This window comes from Chionomys nivalis, chromosome 7, assembly GCF_950005125.1.
Source record: "Chionomys nivalis chromosome 7, mChiNiv1.1, whole genome shotgun sequence".
NCBI classification, from domain to species: Eukaryota; Metazoa; Chordata; class Mammalia; order Rodentia; family Cricetidae; genus Chionomys; species Chionomys nivalis.
In genome coordinates, this window is record NC_080092.1 from 40,718,058 (window position 1) to 40,735,189 (window position 17,132).

At 42.2% G+C, this 17,132-nt stretch overlaps 1 protein-coding gene across 3 annotated transcripts; it reads left to right on the plus strand.

The window, feature by feature from the left end:
* Positions 1-3,513: 3,513 nt before the first annotated feature.
* On the plus strand, positions 3,514-16,830 carry LOC130877308 (zinc finger protein ZFP2-like). 3 transcript variants are annotated; one of them, XM_057774462.1, is made up of 5 exons: positions 3,514-3,624; positions 4,787-4,843; positions 10,008-10,134; positions 11,004-11,093; positions 13,067-16,830. In XM_057774462.1, exons 2-5 carry the CDS (start codon positions 4,829-4,831, stop codon positions 14,722-14,724), a joined length of 1,890 nt encoding a protein of 629 aa, XP_057630445.1. In that variant the 5' UTR covers positions 3,514-3,624; positions 4,787-4,828; the 3' UTR covers positions 14,725-16,830. The 3 variants fall into 3 exon arrangements, with proteins under 3 accessions (XP_057630445.1, XP_057630446.1, XP_057630447.1); XM_057774463.1 differs by lacking the exons at positions 3,514-3,624; positions 4,787-4,843 and adding an exon at positions 5,301-7,342; XM_057774464.1 differs by lacking the exons at positions 3,514-3,624; positions 4,787-4,843 and adding an exon at positions 5,301-7,342 and having other exon boundaries at positions 10,026-10,134.
* The last annotated feature ends 302 nt before the right edge of the window (positions 16,831-17,132 follow it).

Sequence of the window (17,132 nt, forward strand, 5' to 3'; positions counted from 1 at the left end):
AGTGAGTTCCAGGACCACCAATGCTATGCAGATAAACCCTTTTTTAAAAAATCAAAGAAAAAGAAAAAAAGGAAGAAGAAATGAAAAGACTAAAAAAGAAAAAGAAAACTAACTTTCATCTCACAAAAAGATGTGATTATAATTTGTGGTTTTATATATTCCTAATGTTTGGATATTTCCCTCTCTTAAACTATTATTAAGTTAACCAAAAATAAATATGTCTCCTCATGCAGTCCATATGACAGAATCAAATATAAATGGAGAATGTGAAGGTACACAATTTATTTTTAGTGCTTTCTTTCTTGTAGGTAATGGTTTGTCTAATGATATGATGTAAAATTGATATTCTTGTATGTATCTACATTACATAAAAAGTGGTGGTGTAGTGTTATTTTTAAATTGACCTGAGTTTTTTCATAGGCATTTTAGAACCTAAAGAACATGTACTAGAGCTTTAAAAATAAGTAGAACTGATATGCTAAAAGAAGAATGCAAACAAAAAATAGAAGGCAGGAAAAGGCGAGAAATAAAAAAAATATGAAACAGCTACAAATAAGATAGTTAAATATAATTCTGTCAATAATTATTTTAAGTATAAATTATCAAAATATACCATTAAAGACAGAGTAGCTATACATAACTGCTCATGCCCTTAATCCCAGCATTTCAGAAGCAAAGATGGATAGAGCTCTATGAGTTTGAGACTAGCCTCGTCTATATAGCAAGTTTTAGGCCACTCAGGGTTACAAAAAAAATGATTGCATTTTTTTAAAAGATATATTCTATCTATAATCTCATTTAAATAAATGTGTGTGTGTGTGTGTGTGTGTGTGTGTGTGTGTGTAAACTGAAAGTTCAGAAATTGGGGAATGTGGGGGCCAGCAAGATGACTCAGTGTCACCCTGCACAGATACACACATACATGCACACCACACACATGCACATAAGAGAGAAAACCAGAAATTGTTGATATACTATCATAGACTTACTTCTCCAGAAAAACCTGAAGGATTCCAATGCCGCCATGATCATTTCTGACCTCAGTTTTCTTCCCCATTTTTATGGGTATGAGGTCTGGAGGAACATATTAATTTAGACTCATTTCTTATCAAGTCTCTGCCACAAAGGCAAACATTCTTTGACTTTAGCCTTTGCTACTCAATGCTTAAGGAACAGTATCTCAGGTATAAACACAAACTTTCCACCTTGAGTAACTCACAAGAACGTTTTGCTCTCAGAGAAGAGGCCCCATCTTTCAACTCTACATGTTGTATCTTGATGTCATGAACGAGTAAGATGGTTGAGATTCGTGCGGGTAGTTTAGTACACAGCCCATGTGAAGTGAGCAGGGAGCAGGAACGCATCCTGAGCATTCGGTTTGTACCTCTCCTCCTACTGTTCCCAGGCCTGGGGACAGTTCCTTGCATTCCCATTGAACCTTGTCACATAGGGACTCTGCGGCGACCTGATAATCTAACGTTGATACTCAGAGCTTGAAGTGTAACACAGAAGCCCACACGGATTGGGCTCAAACAATAGAAGTGGGCTGTTCCACTTGGAAACATTTGCCACCCTGAGGGAAAGTTCCACAGAAGCCACACCTCCATTCACAAGAAGGAAAGACAGCAGTTGGTGGCCAGCGAGTTCTCTCCAGGGTCCTGATCCAGATGTTGCTGATGGAGATGTGACGTACAGACATCTGCGACTGTGAAACCAGATGAATGTTTAACTTCACTCCTGTAGAACCCTAAATATGCCCTTCTCCGAGCTTATAATCTTTGATCAAACACATAATTGTTTCACTTTCAAAAACGTACAAATGGCACCAACTCTCATATGGCGGTTCACAACCATGTGTGCGTCCCACACCTCTTCTGACCTCCACCGAGTTGTGCATGCACATGGTGCACATATACACACAATTAACTAACTTTAAAATAATTTTTAAAGTAGGCAAGGCATATTATTTTTTTAAATATTTATTTATTATGTATACAATATTCTGTCTGCATGTATGTCTGCAGGCCAGAAGAGGGCACCAGACCTCATTACAGATGGTTGTGAGCCACCATGTGGTTGCTGGGAATTGAACTCAGGACCTTTGGAAGAGCAGGCAATGCTCTTAGCCACTGAGCCATCTCTCCAGCCCCGGAAAGGCATATTAAATAGACAAGTCTTACAGAAACATTGGAACTGAACACCTCCATACATGAACGAAGCAGGCCAGACTCAGAAAAAAAATAAACATTGCATGTTTTCCCTTGGGAGTGAAAACTCAATTTCACATGTAAGGTTTTATTTTTTTTTAATGTGTTCTGTATGAGTATAATCTGTGTGTATGTGTGTATGTGGATGTGGGGGTGTGGGGGTGTGTGTGGGTGTGTGTCCATGAAGGGCAGGAGACGACACTGTATCCTCTGAAAATGAAGTTGCAGGAGGGTGTAAGCCACCTAACATAGGTACTGTGGGGGTCATCTGAAGAGCAGCAAGTGCTTCTAGCCATTGAGAAGAGAGGGGAAATGTTTAGAAAGAGTAACAGGACTTTGGCAAGAGAAAGCTAGAGCAACAAGAGGAATGGGGGTAATGTAGTTATACTCAAATATGTTATATTTGAATGAAAATGCTATGAAAACATTTTGAACAGCAAAGGCATTTTAAGGTATTTATTATAAGAAAGAATGCAATTTATATTACCTTTTTGAGGAAGAGTTTTATATGCTTGTATGTGTATGGTATAAAATATAAACTGACCAAATTTGGGGGTGTGGCTATAGAAAGGGTAAACCTATATTTAACATTAGCAAATGTCAGGAAATGCAAATTAAAAATCACAATAAGTTACCACTTGTATGAGTGAATTTATCAGTAACAGAAAAGCTGACAAGTGTTACTGAGAATGTGGAAATGAGCAACCCATTTTTTAAAGGTGCTGAAAATGGATGGATGGATGGATGGATGGATGGATGGATGGATGGATGGATGGATGGATGTCCATTATGGAAAATGTAACGGTTCTCAAAAAGATTAAAATGCAACTGCTGTAACAACGGGCAAGTCCAAATCTGAACATATAAAAAAGGATTTTAGGTCAATGTGCAAGAGATTCCTGTGCTGCTATAGTTATTGCAGTACTATCCACAGAGGTCAAGGTATGAAAATTACTTGTGTTCATCCCTAGATGGATGAAAAGGAAACGTGAATATCCACAATGAAATACGTATCAAAAATAGCAAAACCTTGTCACTTTGGATGACGTAGATTAACCTGAAGGACGTCACATTAAATGGAATAGCCAAGGTAGAGAAAAAAAAACGTACTTAATGATGTCACAGGGTTAAGTGGAGAAAGTCTTAATAATCACAGCATAGAGTGGTAAGTAGAATTCGCCAGCCTTGTTCCGTCAACGATTGGTAACGTTTACTGTCACTCAAGATATTCTATCCAATCATAGTGGAGACTCGGGATCTGTCCAATCAGATCCAGCTCTGAGGCGGGGCGTCCTTTCCCGATCTATCTCTAGGGGTCCGCCATGTTGCTTCCGGTTTCCGCCGAGGTTGGTACCCGGTCTTTTGGCCCTACGTTCTTCTGGTAAAAGCCACACAGAAGCTGACGCCCGGCACCAAGGTGAGTGCAGCCTCTGGGGAACCGGCGGGAGCTGACCGGTGTCGGTCTTCATCTCCTCGGCTATTCCGGGTGCAGACGGCGTTGGGCTGGGTACCTATGCCGGGCTGAGCTCACCGCCTATCTCCCTGCATTCCGGATTCTGTGCTCAGCCTGGCCCTGCTCCTGAGTCCTGCGGCTCCTGAGCTTAGCCCTCCCTCCACCAGGTTGTCTAGCGTGTGTCCCCATCCCGCGGTTCAAAAGGACTTTGCAGACTGTCCCTGTAATGTTTCATTGTGAAGGCTTTACTGGGAGGAAGGCGTTGAGGAGTCGGTCCCTTGACCGATTAGTGAGGGAAGAGCTGGTGGGGAGGATGTTGAGAGGGAAGCGATGGCTGGGATCCTAGGTGAGGAGCCTGTGACTTCGGAGTGTTAATCAGCTGGACCAGTTACCAGAGACTTAGCCATCACTGTGTTCTGGCTTCATTGCTAAGGGCATCTCTGCTTCACGGTGGCAGTGGGGACCTGTTGTGTCTGGAGGGAAAAGCTATGGCACGGCAATAGAGCGCAGCTGTCTTATTATGGTTTCAGCGCCTTTGGACTTGGGGCTTCCTGCAGCCTGTGGTACTTTTACCTTTAGTGTTCTGAAGAACCTTAATACGCTTTTTTAAAGATGGTGTAGAAGCGGTGTGTAGGAACACAAGTTGCCATCTCGGCTAGTTGCCCTGGGAAAACTCATTTTAAAAGTTGCACAGGTCACATTTATTGTAGCTCCACTGGCCAGAGCAAGTGACGTTGTGGGAGGGAGCTATATACCAAGGCCTGAGTGCAGGAGACCAGCCATTGGGAAATATCACTGCCAAAGCCCTGCAGTGAATACACTCAGTGTTCGGTTTCGCCAGGGAAGTCTTGAGAGTAAACCATGTAGAGTGGATGAGACATGCTTTGTATGAAATTTCAATGTGTAAGACAGTATGTGTGTAATGGAATGATGAATCTCCACCGTTTAATAATATGCCTGGTGCTCCTTCAACAAGATCAGTTGTGGCCGTTGCCAAGTATAACACACCGTTCCCACACAGGCAGGCATTTTTGTTGGTCTTGTAGCTTTCTTCCTGTGTTTGCAGATTGAGATCTGAAAGCAGGGCATATCTGGTAAGTTAATTTCTGTTGACTTTCTCTTCTAGCTGTGATTGCACGGTCCTCTCACGTCTGAAAGCCTTAGGACAATGGACACATCTGAGGTGAGTAGTATAGTTAGCCTTGCCTTGTCTTATATTGTATTTTAGGACTTTTGAAAATGGAAATGGAAGAATAAACTTGATGTAAGATAAATGCATGCAGATGGTAGCACTGGATGTGTTGACAGAGCCAACCAGTCTCTGGTTTTCCTGACATGGTCTGTTTGTTGTAGGGGTTGGATTGACTCCGAAGGTGCCAACCTCTCATGTCCCGTGAAGTCTAAACAGGCTTCATGGACACAAACATGATATGAACAGAGAGAGCTTCATTCCCAGGCTGGAAATGAACACAGCATTCCACAATGTTCACAAGTGCTCAAACTCAGATGGAGTCACGGGGGTTTTCTTTGCTAAAGTTGTATAGTTATATAGTTACAGACAGCTTTTGGAAGACCCCACTATGTCAGATAAGACCTGCAATGTAGGAAGACAATATACTCCGGACCCTTCACTTCTCTCCCTACGTGTGTCTCTGCTTGTGTTTGTATGTAGAGCATAGCAATGTCCAGACATGTTTCTAGTAATAATTCGTCTTTACTGTTTGTATTTTTTCTCCCAATCACTGTAGTCTTGGTTCAGATTCTCAGCATCTCATCACAGTTGAATGGAAACACTGTTCTCTGCCAGCTGCCTTACTTCCGTCTTCTGCCATGCTGCAAAGTTCTGCCCGTCCTCTTTCCCAGGAAGGTCTTCATTTCAGTCCCGATGCTGCTACTGCTTTCTTAGCTTATTTTCTGAGTTCTTTTTCTCCTGATCGTAACTTATCCTTTTCTTCTCAGTTCCCCACTCATTCCACATTAGAGGACTTCTGTGATGCAGTCCTTTGGTGTGAGTTTAATGACTATTTCTTGGTAACATGGACCACTTGTGTAGCATTCAGATCGTAAGTTTAGCTCCTGTGTTGATAGGAAGAGGCGCATCAAGCTCCCTTGTCAGAATGGAAGTCATATCCTCCATTTTTTCCTTGTATGTGGTATTGATGCCAATCTACCTTGTGGCTTTGGTGAGTACTCTAAAATGAGGGATTTTTTTTTCCTGGATCCTTCTTTTTATTCCCTCCACTTCCTTTCTCCCTGCTTTGCTCCCTGAGGTCTAACGTTATGAGTTACAATTCCTGCCAGCTCTGTTGTTGTTCATTCTGCTCCAGTGGCACATGTGATGCTGTAGATGGTGAGGAAGTGTGGTTGCCTAGAGACAAGCATATGCTTTCTTGTCACACCGGAACTGTTCGTCTCTGCTAGGCTGGAAGGGTCTGTTCCTCAGGGGTAAGGCCTGAGTACTGACGAGCTGTATGGCTAACAGGCAGGTGTGGTGAAGGCCTTGGGAGTAAATGGGAGAAAACTGAAGTTAGTGGATACCATTTGTGTGCGAGTCATGAGAAAGGCACGTGGAGCATGAGTTAAAAACAGGAGCACAGGTCTGGATAATGTACATCTCTTGGTTATATATTTTGTATCAATACTTCCATCTAGTTTGTAGATTATACAAAATATATTCTTTGCTCAAAAATGTCCTGACATAATTTTAAACACAGGAAACAGGACCAGCTAGATTGCAGTCCGTACAGGGTTGGGGCGGGATTCTCTACAAAGGCTGTAAGTACTCTGGGTCAGGTTCAGCAGCTTGCCTGATGTTTGCCATAGACAGAAGCCAGAGTGTGGGAATCCACAGGTAAAGGTGAGAAGCGTACTCTGCACTCTTACCTTCACTGACCTACACAGTGCCTGGGTTCATGGTCAGTAGCTCAGAAGGAACCCTGGAAGCACATTTGGACAACAGGAGTGTTGACATACTGTCTGGATGGTAAAAAGAGATAAAGGTATTTGTGTCTCCTATCAAAGCTCATCAGAAATGATCACAGCAGAAGACTTTACTAGTAAAGTGCTTAGCACTAGGAGCTTTGAAGACAGGGTCCCACTATGTGAGTTTGGTTGGCCTGGAACTTGCTCTGTGGTCTTGAACTCACAAACAACCTGCCTCTGCTTTCCAAGTACTGGCCTCAAAGGTATGCACCACACCCCACTACTAGGACCTTTTTTTGTTTCTGTTCCCATAGCCACATGCCCTACTGGCCTACCTGTCTTATATTGATAAGGGCCAATGCTTCTACCAAAGGCCACCACTATGACTCTATTCGGCTGGAGGGACTGATTTTATCCAAAGTACTTTGCTTCTTATGACTCTAAGGCAATAGGTGGTAAAGACGCTAGTGATGGTTTTCCTGAGTAATCTAGATTACCCAGGGAAGATCAGACTAGGCTACCATGGAGATAAGAGAAAATATTAATTACATTTGTATTGCTGTGACCAAATATTACCTGAAAGAAAGCACATAGGGGAGGGAAGATTTATTTTGGCTCATTGTTTCAGAGGTATCAGTCCATCATGGCAGTGATGGCAGGTTGGAGTGGCTCCATCAGTGGAGGTGAGAGTGTGAAGAGGAGCAACTGTTCACACCATGGCAGACCTGGAACCTGAGAGAGAAGTGGGAACCAGGGGCAGGTATAACCTTCAAAGACACCCCATTTGTAGCCTACTTCCAGCAGCCAGACCCTACCACCTAACCCTTCCACAGCCTTCAAAGTAGCACCACACGCTTTGGATCTCATGCTCAAAACAGTGAGCCCGTAGGGAACATTCCACAGTCAAACCATGAAAGGACATCACTAAGGGCGTCTATTAGTGTAACTGTGCCCTCTTGAAGCAGGACTAAAAATATTCCAGACACTTCAGTTGTGCTTCCTAGTAAAGAAGCAAGGCCTGCTGAGACATTTGCTGAAGGCTGGGGAAATACAGCTTGAGTACTAGAATAAGATAGACAGCTAACACACACACACACACACGACCAGTTACAGAAACGAAGACTAGTTATGTCAGTTACTTCTGTTTTATAACAAGTATGTTTATGTCTGAGGATGTAGCTATGATAGATTACTTTTCAGGACTGTTTTTATATGTGTTCACATGTAGCAAGCAAGTATTTTGGATGCTAATTTTTTTCTGTAATTTTTCTTCAGTCTGGAATTAGGAAGTGAGCATTTTTAGAAGTGACTGCTGTTTCTCTTTCTTGGAATCTAATTTTAATGTATATGAATTCAAATTTCTCAGCTTTTCTTGTAGTGTGTGCTTATTGACTCTACTTCCTTTCAGAAAGGTATTACCTCACTGGAAATTAAAAGTAGAACAGTTCTGACCAAGAAGGCAATGTGGGCTGTAAACTCAGTTCAATGTGCATATATGGGTGTTCATCAGCATTTGTTTGTGGTGTTCCCTGGTCCATCTTCAGATTTGGATCTTCTCTAGCTGATGCTGTCTGTATTTTTTTGATGTCGGAGCTATAGGTTATGTTTTGATAAGCAGCAACACCTGCTTTGGTGAAGTTACATAAGCAAGGTATATGTCACATCTCAGGCCACGATAGCTTCACAGAGTGGCCTCCTGGAGTTTGCTGATCAGTAAGAAAAAGAACAGCAAACCTAATGCCAGCTTCAAAAGGTCATCAGAGGTGGCAGGCTACTTCTACAAGTAATTCCATAGTCCTGTCTGAGGTGAAGTGAGGTGGGGATGGAGGTATATGTTCCATCCACATAAACAGCACTGAAAAGGAGTAGGCAGTGAGCCCCATGTCCTGGAATCCTCCACACATAGTGCATTGTATTTGTCTTAAGTCTCAAAATGATGCCAGGAATTTATTTCACACCCACTACGACTACTCTTGTTTCAGATAGCTGGCGTTTATAGATGGATTTCAACCTACCCTGTACAAAGTATAGCAGACTGGAGTATGTGTGGGAACTTACTTGGTAATGAGCTGAAGGGGTAAACCTTGAGTCTTGGGCAGATGTGGTGGGTTACTTAACCCTGAAGGTTGTACACCTTCCTAGATGAGCCTCTGGTTCTGCACCCTGGTAGTTCCTAGTCGATGCTCTCCAAGCCCGTGTCTCTGGTTAAGGAACTTTTTATTCTGTTTCCCAGGAAGTTTGGTCTGATGATGAATGAAAGTCTTTCCAATGTATTATGCTCAAAGAGTAAGCAGCCCCTTCCCTCTTTCTCATTCACAACTCTCAAATGCTGCTTTTTTGTCTAAGTCAGTTACTGGGCACCAGCTTAAAATGGTAATCAGAGATGACAGATCACTTCTGCAGATATTTCCATAGGCAGTGTCAGCTCATACAGACTGAGTTGAAGTGAGGAGAGGATGGAGGTATTTATTCTGTTCCGAGTCTGTACACACCATCTTAATTTGCCTGTGTTTGAAAAGAAATTAAGCAAGTCATCATGGGAAAAACAGTTTACAGGTTAGCAAAACCACAGGAGAAAAAAAAAATCTATTGTTCCTTCCCACAAATTGCCCCCCTTCTTTCATGTCGCATAGTTAAATACATTAATTCCTAAATAATTGTTTATGTAGAAACCTTGGAAACACACTGATATTTTTATCAAAGACAAAAGAAATTAATATATGCTATTCTTACTTTTTATTTTCTGTTGCTGCTTTGTGTTTCTTCTGTGGTGAGTTCCCAGTTCCTTACTACGTCTTGTGTCTGCCTCATCTCCAACTCTTGGTCCCCCGTCTCAGCCTTCTGTGGAGTGGGATCTGTGGAGCCTACCACATTGCATGTCTTCCACTCTGTATTCTTAGTGCCCTATTTCCCAGTGCAGAAACTGGGAAGTGATTCTTCCACTCCAGCTCTGCCCTGAGACCTTCCCCTTTCTACTTTCATGGGATGACTTTCAAAACGTTGAGGTGTTGAGCTGGCTTCTGCTTGTTTATATATTGCCTTATAGGATGCTCGTGGTATTTATTTCTGTTGAATCTAGCAGTTCTTCTAGCTTTTGGAAGAGCATATGTGGGTGCTTATGACTGCACTTTATAAATAACTTAGAGATAACATTGCTTGGATTTGTCGTTGTTGGAGTCAGAAGTGTATTTTAAGTGGGAAACGAGAGAATTATCAATTGCTTACATTTGTTTTCTGCTTTTTGTCTCTCATCATTACTAAATTAGTATGTTTGTAAGGCATTTTGCAGATGATTTTTCTTCCATGATAAGAAAGCTTAAATGAATATCCTGTGTAAACAATGCTTGTGGAGAGGAGTGACCTCCCATATTCCTGTCTCTGACCAAAGGCTGAGGCTTGGGCTAAGGAAAGATGTTTGATTACAGGGGTTGGTGTCATTCGAGGATGTCTCTGTGGACTTCACCTGGGAGGAGTGGCAGGACCTGGATGATGCTCAGAGGAAGCTCTACAGGGACGTGATGCTGGAGACCTACAGCAGCCTGCTGTCCTTGAGTGAGTGAAACTCTCCAGTACTCCTATGAGAAGCTTACTGCTTTTTTGATAATTATAGGAACTTCCACCAAGGATTGCCTTGTGTGTGTGTGTGTGTGTGTGTGTGTGTGTGTGTGTGTGTGTGTGTGCTAGTGACCAAACTAGGTCTTGTGCAATGTAGGCTGAATCTGTGAATGTTCTTAAAGCACTTATAAAATGTTCTCATTGGTCCTGTCACTGCCCATTGCCCATAATAATGTATATTTTCATTTTATGTGTATGGTTGTTTTGCCTGCATGAGTGCAGTGCCTTGGGAAGGCAGAAAAAGTGCTGGGCGGTGGTGGCATATGCCTTTAATCCCAACACTCAGGAGTCAGGGGCAAGTAGATCTCAGTGAGTTCAAAGCCAGCTTGGTCTACAGAGCGAGTTCCAGAACAATCAGGGCTGTTTCACAGAGAAAGCCTGTCTCAGAATAACAGACAAACAAGCAAACATTAAATTAATTAATTAAAGCCGGGCGGTGGTGGCGCACGCATTTAATCCCAGCACTCGGGAGGCAGAGGCAGGCGGATCTCTGTGAGTTCGAGACCAGCCTGGTCTACAAGACCTAGTTCCAGGACAGGCTCCAAAACCACAGAGAAACCCTGTCTCGAAAAATCAAAAAAAAAAAAAAAAAAAAATTAATTAATTAATTAATAAACAGAAGGCAGAAGAAGGCATCTGTTTTCCTGGGACTGAAGTTGGAAACAGTTGTGAACCTCCATTTGGGTTCTGAGAATTAAACTCAAGTCCTCTGCAAGAGCCATCTCTCCAGCCCAATGTATTGTCATTATTTAATGTACCTGACTTAGCAGTTAGCCAAAACTTGTACAATTCTTTCCTATTACTAGATCGGTGTGATCCCAAACCTGAGTTGATCCTGAAGTTGGAACAAGAAGCTGGGCCGTGGAAGGAAGATGTCCCAAACCAGAGCCTCCCAGGTCAGTGAATGCGCCCTGGATAGGGATACCAAGTGAGGAAGCTCAGCAGATGGTGGCTGTGTTGAGCTCTTTTCTCCATTTTTCCCATGTTCCAGATTTGGGTATAAGTGTTTTTACTCATCTAACAATCAGTGTGTACAGTCTACAAAAGGCTCTTTCATGTACATGCACACCACTTTATTAGTCAGGGTTTCCTAGAGGAGCAGAACTGACAGAGCACACACGCGTGCACATGCGTGCGTGCACACACATACATAGGGGATTTATTAGAGTAGATTACAAAGGCTATCGCAATAGACAGGCCAAGGATCTGGTCATTCAGTCAGGTCAGTGAGACTGGATGGATGTCTCAGCAGTACCAATTTGTGCTGGACTCTCGAAGGATTCCTAGAGAGCTGCTGTCTTCCATATGCAGTGGAATCCTGAAGAGGTAGGTCTAAACCAGTGAGGATAGATACTTGCCAATGGGAGTGAGGGCAAGCAGGCAAAAAGCAAAAGCCTTCTTCTTCCATGACCTTTTTTATATGGGCTGCCAGCAGACGGTTTGGCTGAGATTTAGAGTGTGCCTTCCACAAAAGATCCAGTCCAGAAGATTCCTCACAGGTGTGTGCAGCTGCTTGGATTTTAGTTAATTCCAGATACAGTCAAGTTGACAGTCAAGATTAGCTATGTTTGCCATGTGTTACCGTAGCAAGTTCAATTCAAGCCTCCACACAGAGATTCATTCTCCTCTCTAGTTTTGCAGTATGTCACTAAACAAACTCTATCCAGTCTGTGGTTATTTTATTTAAGTTCTTACTTGTCCTTTCCTCATTTCTGTTGCTTGTTTGGAGCATTTGTTCATATGTTTATCGCTTGTTATGTGCTCCTTTTTGTGCATTTGTTTAATATTCTGGAACAAGCAGTGGTAAGTCAACAAATTTATCAACAGACTAAAGAGCTCCATTGTGTTGAGAAATGAAAGTTTTGGCATAAAAAAAATCAACCTCCCCCAAAGTCTTCCTGAATGAAAAAAGAAAAATAAAATAGTTAAGGCCTAAAGAACATGCAATTTTAATATTATGACTTTCTTTTGATTTAATTTATTTCAGACCACTGATTTCTATACATACTATATAGTATGTAGGTGGACAAGAGGTATGAACAGAATTCTTATTATTTTATTAAGAATCCAATTTTGATGTTACTAGTTTGAAACTAATACCGAAAACATAGTGGTTTAGGCAGCTCACCATGGGGTTGAACAAAGCAAAGGTGCTGGAAATGAAGTCATGTGTGTGAAGACAGCAGAATTTGTGCAGCCAAGAAGCACCCGGTGTAGACTCTAGGATGGGGTACATCTCGAGCTTAGTGTGACATTTAGGTGACCTTGGACTTGAAGGTCAAATGACCCCACAAATTGCTTGTTTCTGGATTCATATTTTGTGAAGGGTTGTCTAAGTAGTTAACCTTCCACTTTTCTCTTCGTAGAGATCACTGTGATTCGACATATACAATGTATGTAATTAACCTTCCACTTTTCTCTTTGTAGAGATCACTGTAATTGGACATACACAATGAATTTGTCCAGGAAACTCCATTTCTTGTGAGATTTTCTCATGGTCAAAGTGCCAGAGTATAAATAAAGACATTGGAGAAGCATGATTTTATGAGTCAGCATGTATGTGTTCACACAGATAGAAAATGCCAGTTGTTCCTGTCAGACCCATGCAGCAATCTCACATTTCCAGTGTTACGGGGATACCTTGACTTACAGAACCAAATGTCTGCAGATTTTTCTTTTGTTGTATTTAATTGTGATTAAATTAGGAATATCAAGAATCTGTTCCTCTGTATATGATCATTAGTATTTGAAAAGCACTGGAGATGTCTGCATCATTTCATCAGGAAATTCTTAAGTAACAGGCAAGTTTACTGCACTTGATCTGTATGGATACTAACCAGAAAACCTTCCATTTCTTTATTTCTTCTAGATATGCAGCATGTGAATGACCCAAATGAGATCAGCCAGGATAATCAAAAGATGCGTGGATGCAATCTGGTAATTGCCAAGAGCAGCACATCAGCTGAGCAGAGGGCTAAAGCAGGAAAACCATTTACTAGCCCAAGCTGTATTTTGAGGCTGGCTGTAAAGAATGACGTGTCTTCTGGAACAAGACCTGGGGCACGTAATATGTGGGCTAATGTGCTTCTCCCTAGTGAGCCCAGTGAAGTGCAGGCGGTAAAGGAACTTGGTCTTCCGATTGTGACCAGGGTGTCCCCCATACTTCCTGAGCCTCTCAGTCTGTATCACAGTACTAAATGTGAAGAACAGCACTTGCAGTGTCGTGGGCACAGTGATGCTTTCCACATGAAGACAGTGTGGCTACAGGACACATTTCCTGTCAGAGATCCCTCCAGTAAATTGAGGAACTACAGGAAAGGATTAGAAAAGTTAGCTCTTCCTGGTCTAGGCGGGACCCAGGTACAGGAGCAAACTTTTGAATGTAAAGTGTGTGGGAAATTGTTCTATAGAAATTCTCATCTCACACAGCACTTAAAAACCCACAAAGAAAAGAAATATTATAAAGGTAATGATTGTGGGCCAATATTCAATATACAATCAAACCTCCAAAAACATCAGCATTTGCGTGTGGGAGAAGAGCCTTACACATGTAATGAAGATGAGAAATACATTTGCCAGAAATCAGAAAAGAGTGTTCAGCAGAGCATCATAGGGGATGGAAGGAATGTGTACGGGAAAATTGTTGGCTCAAAATTAAATCACAGTGTTCAACAGAACCCTCACAAGGCTGAGAAATCCCATGAATACAGTATATCTGGAAAGACAATTAGTAAGTCAAGCCTCCAGCTTGAGCTGGCACACAGATATGAGAGAGCACATGAATGTGATACTTGTGGGAAAACCTTTAACCATGCACCAGGTTTCTACTTGCATTCGAGAGCTCACACAGCTGAGAAACCCTACGAGTGTAAAGACTGCCAGCAGTCAAAACTCACTGTGAACCAGCAAACCCCCATGCAGGAAAAACGCTACGTGTGTAATGTGTGTGGAAAAGCCTTTTACAAAAGAGCCCACTTACATGCACATCAGAGAACTCACACAGGTGAGAAGCCTTATGACTGTAAAGAATGTGGGAAATCTTTCAGGCTGAAGTCATTTCTGGTTGTACATCAGAGAATTCACACGGGTGAAAAACCCTTTGCATGTACCACGTGTGGGAAAAGTTTCAAGCAGAGGACAAGTCTCTACACGCACATACGAATTCACACGGGTGAGAAACCCTATGAATGTAAAGAATGTAGGAAATCTTTTATTCTCAAGTCATACCTCACCGTACATCAGAGAACTCATTCGGGTGAGAAGCCCTATGAGTGTGATGTATGTGGAAAATGTTTTAAGCAAAATTCCCACCTTCATGCACATAAGAGAACTCATACTAATGAGAAACCCTATGAGTGTATAGTGTGTGGCAAAAGTTACAAGCAGAGCCCAAGCCTCTATACACATAAGAAAATCCATACAAGCGAGAAGCCCTATGAGTGTAAACAGTGTAGGAAGTCATTTAGTTTGAAGTTTCACCTCACCAGACATCAGAGGACGCACTCAGGTGAGAGTCACTACCAGTGAGACGTGTGTGATGAGCCTTTAAGTCGAGTGCACACCTGTGTGCATCAGAGAGCTCACCCGGGAGAGATCCTATGATTGGAAGATGCAGAACAGCACCACCACTAGTCATCTGCCCACCATTCTCAGGACCTGTGTTCTGTATGTGGAAAGGCCTGCCAGGTGTCAAGCTGGTACACAGGTCAGAGAATTCACGCAGGTGACAGACTTTTATAATTAAAAAGAAAATATTCCAGCCAAAGATAGATCAGAGAACTCACAAACGTGAGAAATCCTAAGAGCATATAAATGTAAAAAAATATCTCAACCATAGATATAATTCACTGTGCATTAAAACACATACACATGGATGAAATGTTGAAAAACCTTTCTCCAGATATCATATCTCATCAGTCATTAGGTAATGTATACCCTGTAAGGAAGCCCTATGAATGTAGAAAGTCCTTCAACCATAGGTCATTCTTTACTGCATACCAAAGAAGAGGCATGGGGACATCTCCATGAATGTTGTTTATGTGCAGAAAACAGGTACTCAAGATAAACGTCCGTGTCCACCTGAAAACTCAAAACTGAGAAACTCTTGACTCTAAATACTGTAGGAAATATTTCAGCCATAAGCCATCTGTTGCCGTACATGAAAGAAGTCACATAGGTGAGTAACCCTAAGCACATAGGTGAGTATAATGGAAGCAGGGAACCCTTTAAGAGATGCCAGGTCTCTTTTTATTAAAGAACTTGCACTGCTGAGGAACCCCAAGAGTATCTACAGGGAAATGCCTTTTCCAGTCTGCTCTAAACATCAGTGACTGACTGGAAGCACGAGAGTAATGTATGTGGGAAAGCCTCTTACTGGATGTCAGCAGACGTAATCACTCTGTATCTGGAAGATCCACATCTCTAAGTCAGACCTCAGGAGACATTAGAATTAGCACAGAGACTGTAAAACAGGTAATAGTGTGGGCAGTGTTTCTAAGAAGTCGCTCAGCAGGAATTCATCCCGCAGAGTCCCATGGGCTCCCCAAGATTTATTTTCTTTGCTGCACTCATAAGCCTGTGCTTTACAGTACATTTCTGTTTGTGAGCTGTCGTGCTAAGCTCTGTAGTGGAATGTAAGAGCACGTGTTCTATTTATTTCTGTCCCACTATCCCCAAAATCTTACAACAGACTCCACCTGGGTGCCCATCCATAGTTGGCCAGAAGTGCACATAATAACCTCTAGCGTGTTTGGGACCTATGTGGAGAAGGGCACTGTGGCTCAGGAATACTGTTTGTCCTAAGAGCTGTGATCCTCCTGCCTGTTTCTGCCATCTCTCTAGTGTATGAAAGGGAGATCTGCACAATCTGTAATAGGGCAGGCCCACAGCCGTTAGTTTCCTCTAGGAGGCGGGTGAGACAAATAAATTCTCTTTTTAGAAAGCTATCAGGAGAGAGATCCTTGTTGCCACTCTTCATTCTCATGCTGCTTTGTGGGGAGAAGAAATCCTGATAAAATTCCCATAAATACCGAGTGTTTCTGGTAGGGATCTTGCACTAAGCAGATCATTGTGTGAACATTTTGTGTGTGTGTGTGTGTGTGTGTGTGTGTGTGTGTGTGTGTGTGTGTGTGAAACCTCTCAACAAAACTTCCAGTCAGGTTTCAAAAATCCTGACCAAGGAAAATTATCACTATGGAATCTGTACATTAATTTTATAATGTTAAATCTCATATTCTAGTTTTTCAAAATCTGCATGCCAGGAGATGAATATTGGTAATGCTGCCTATCGGCAGGCATCAGTCTCTGTCTGGGGTCATTTATGATGTTGTAAATGAGAGTTTGGGAGAGGCCAGTGGCACATGCAGGAGTATAGCTGGCCAGCCTGCGGTGTGTTGGGTAGTATACTCATGTATGTATGCTTCATGGATATGAGTGTGTCATATCATCATGTTTCATGATAAGACTTAGCAGAAGGGACTCTCCATGGCTTCGTGTTGCAATGAACATTGATATTTCCTACATTTGATGCCATTCTGGCCTCTTTATATCTTCCTAGCCTCAGACATTGTATTATATACCTTCTTAATCTTGTGTCATCTAATGTGCATGACAGTTATTACTGGCTCAAGTAAATAAAGGTATTCTTTTCCTAACATGATGTCTCCGAGTAGGTCTGTGTGTCTGATAGCAAAAGTATTTATAGTAAAACACACACACACCAAAAGGACATTGGTTCGCAGTGGTGGCGTGAACTGATTGTGAACTGTAGTGCTCATTCCCTCCTACCCTCAGAGGGGTAGTGTAGTTAAAATAATAAAAACCCAGAGACAGGTACTGAGGGTCAAGCTGAAGATCAGAAAAGCAAAGCAGCCAACCACTAGAGAGACATTTCATCTCTACCAAATCTTCAGACCTAAAGGGCGAGATTCTGTCTC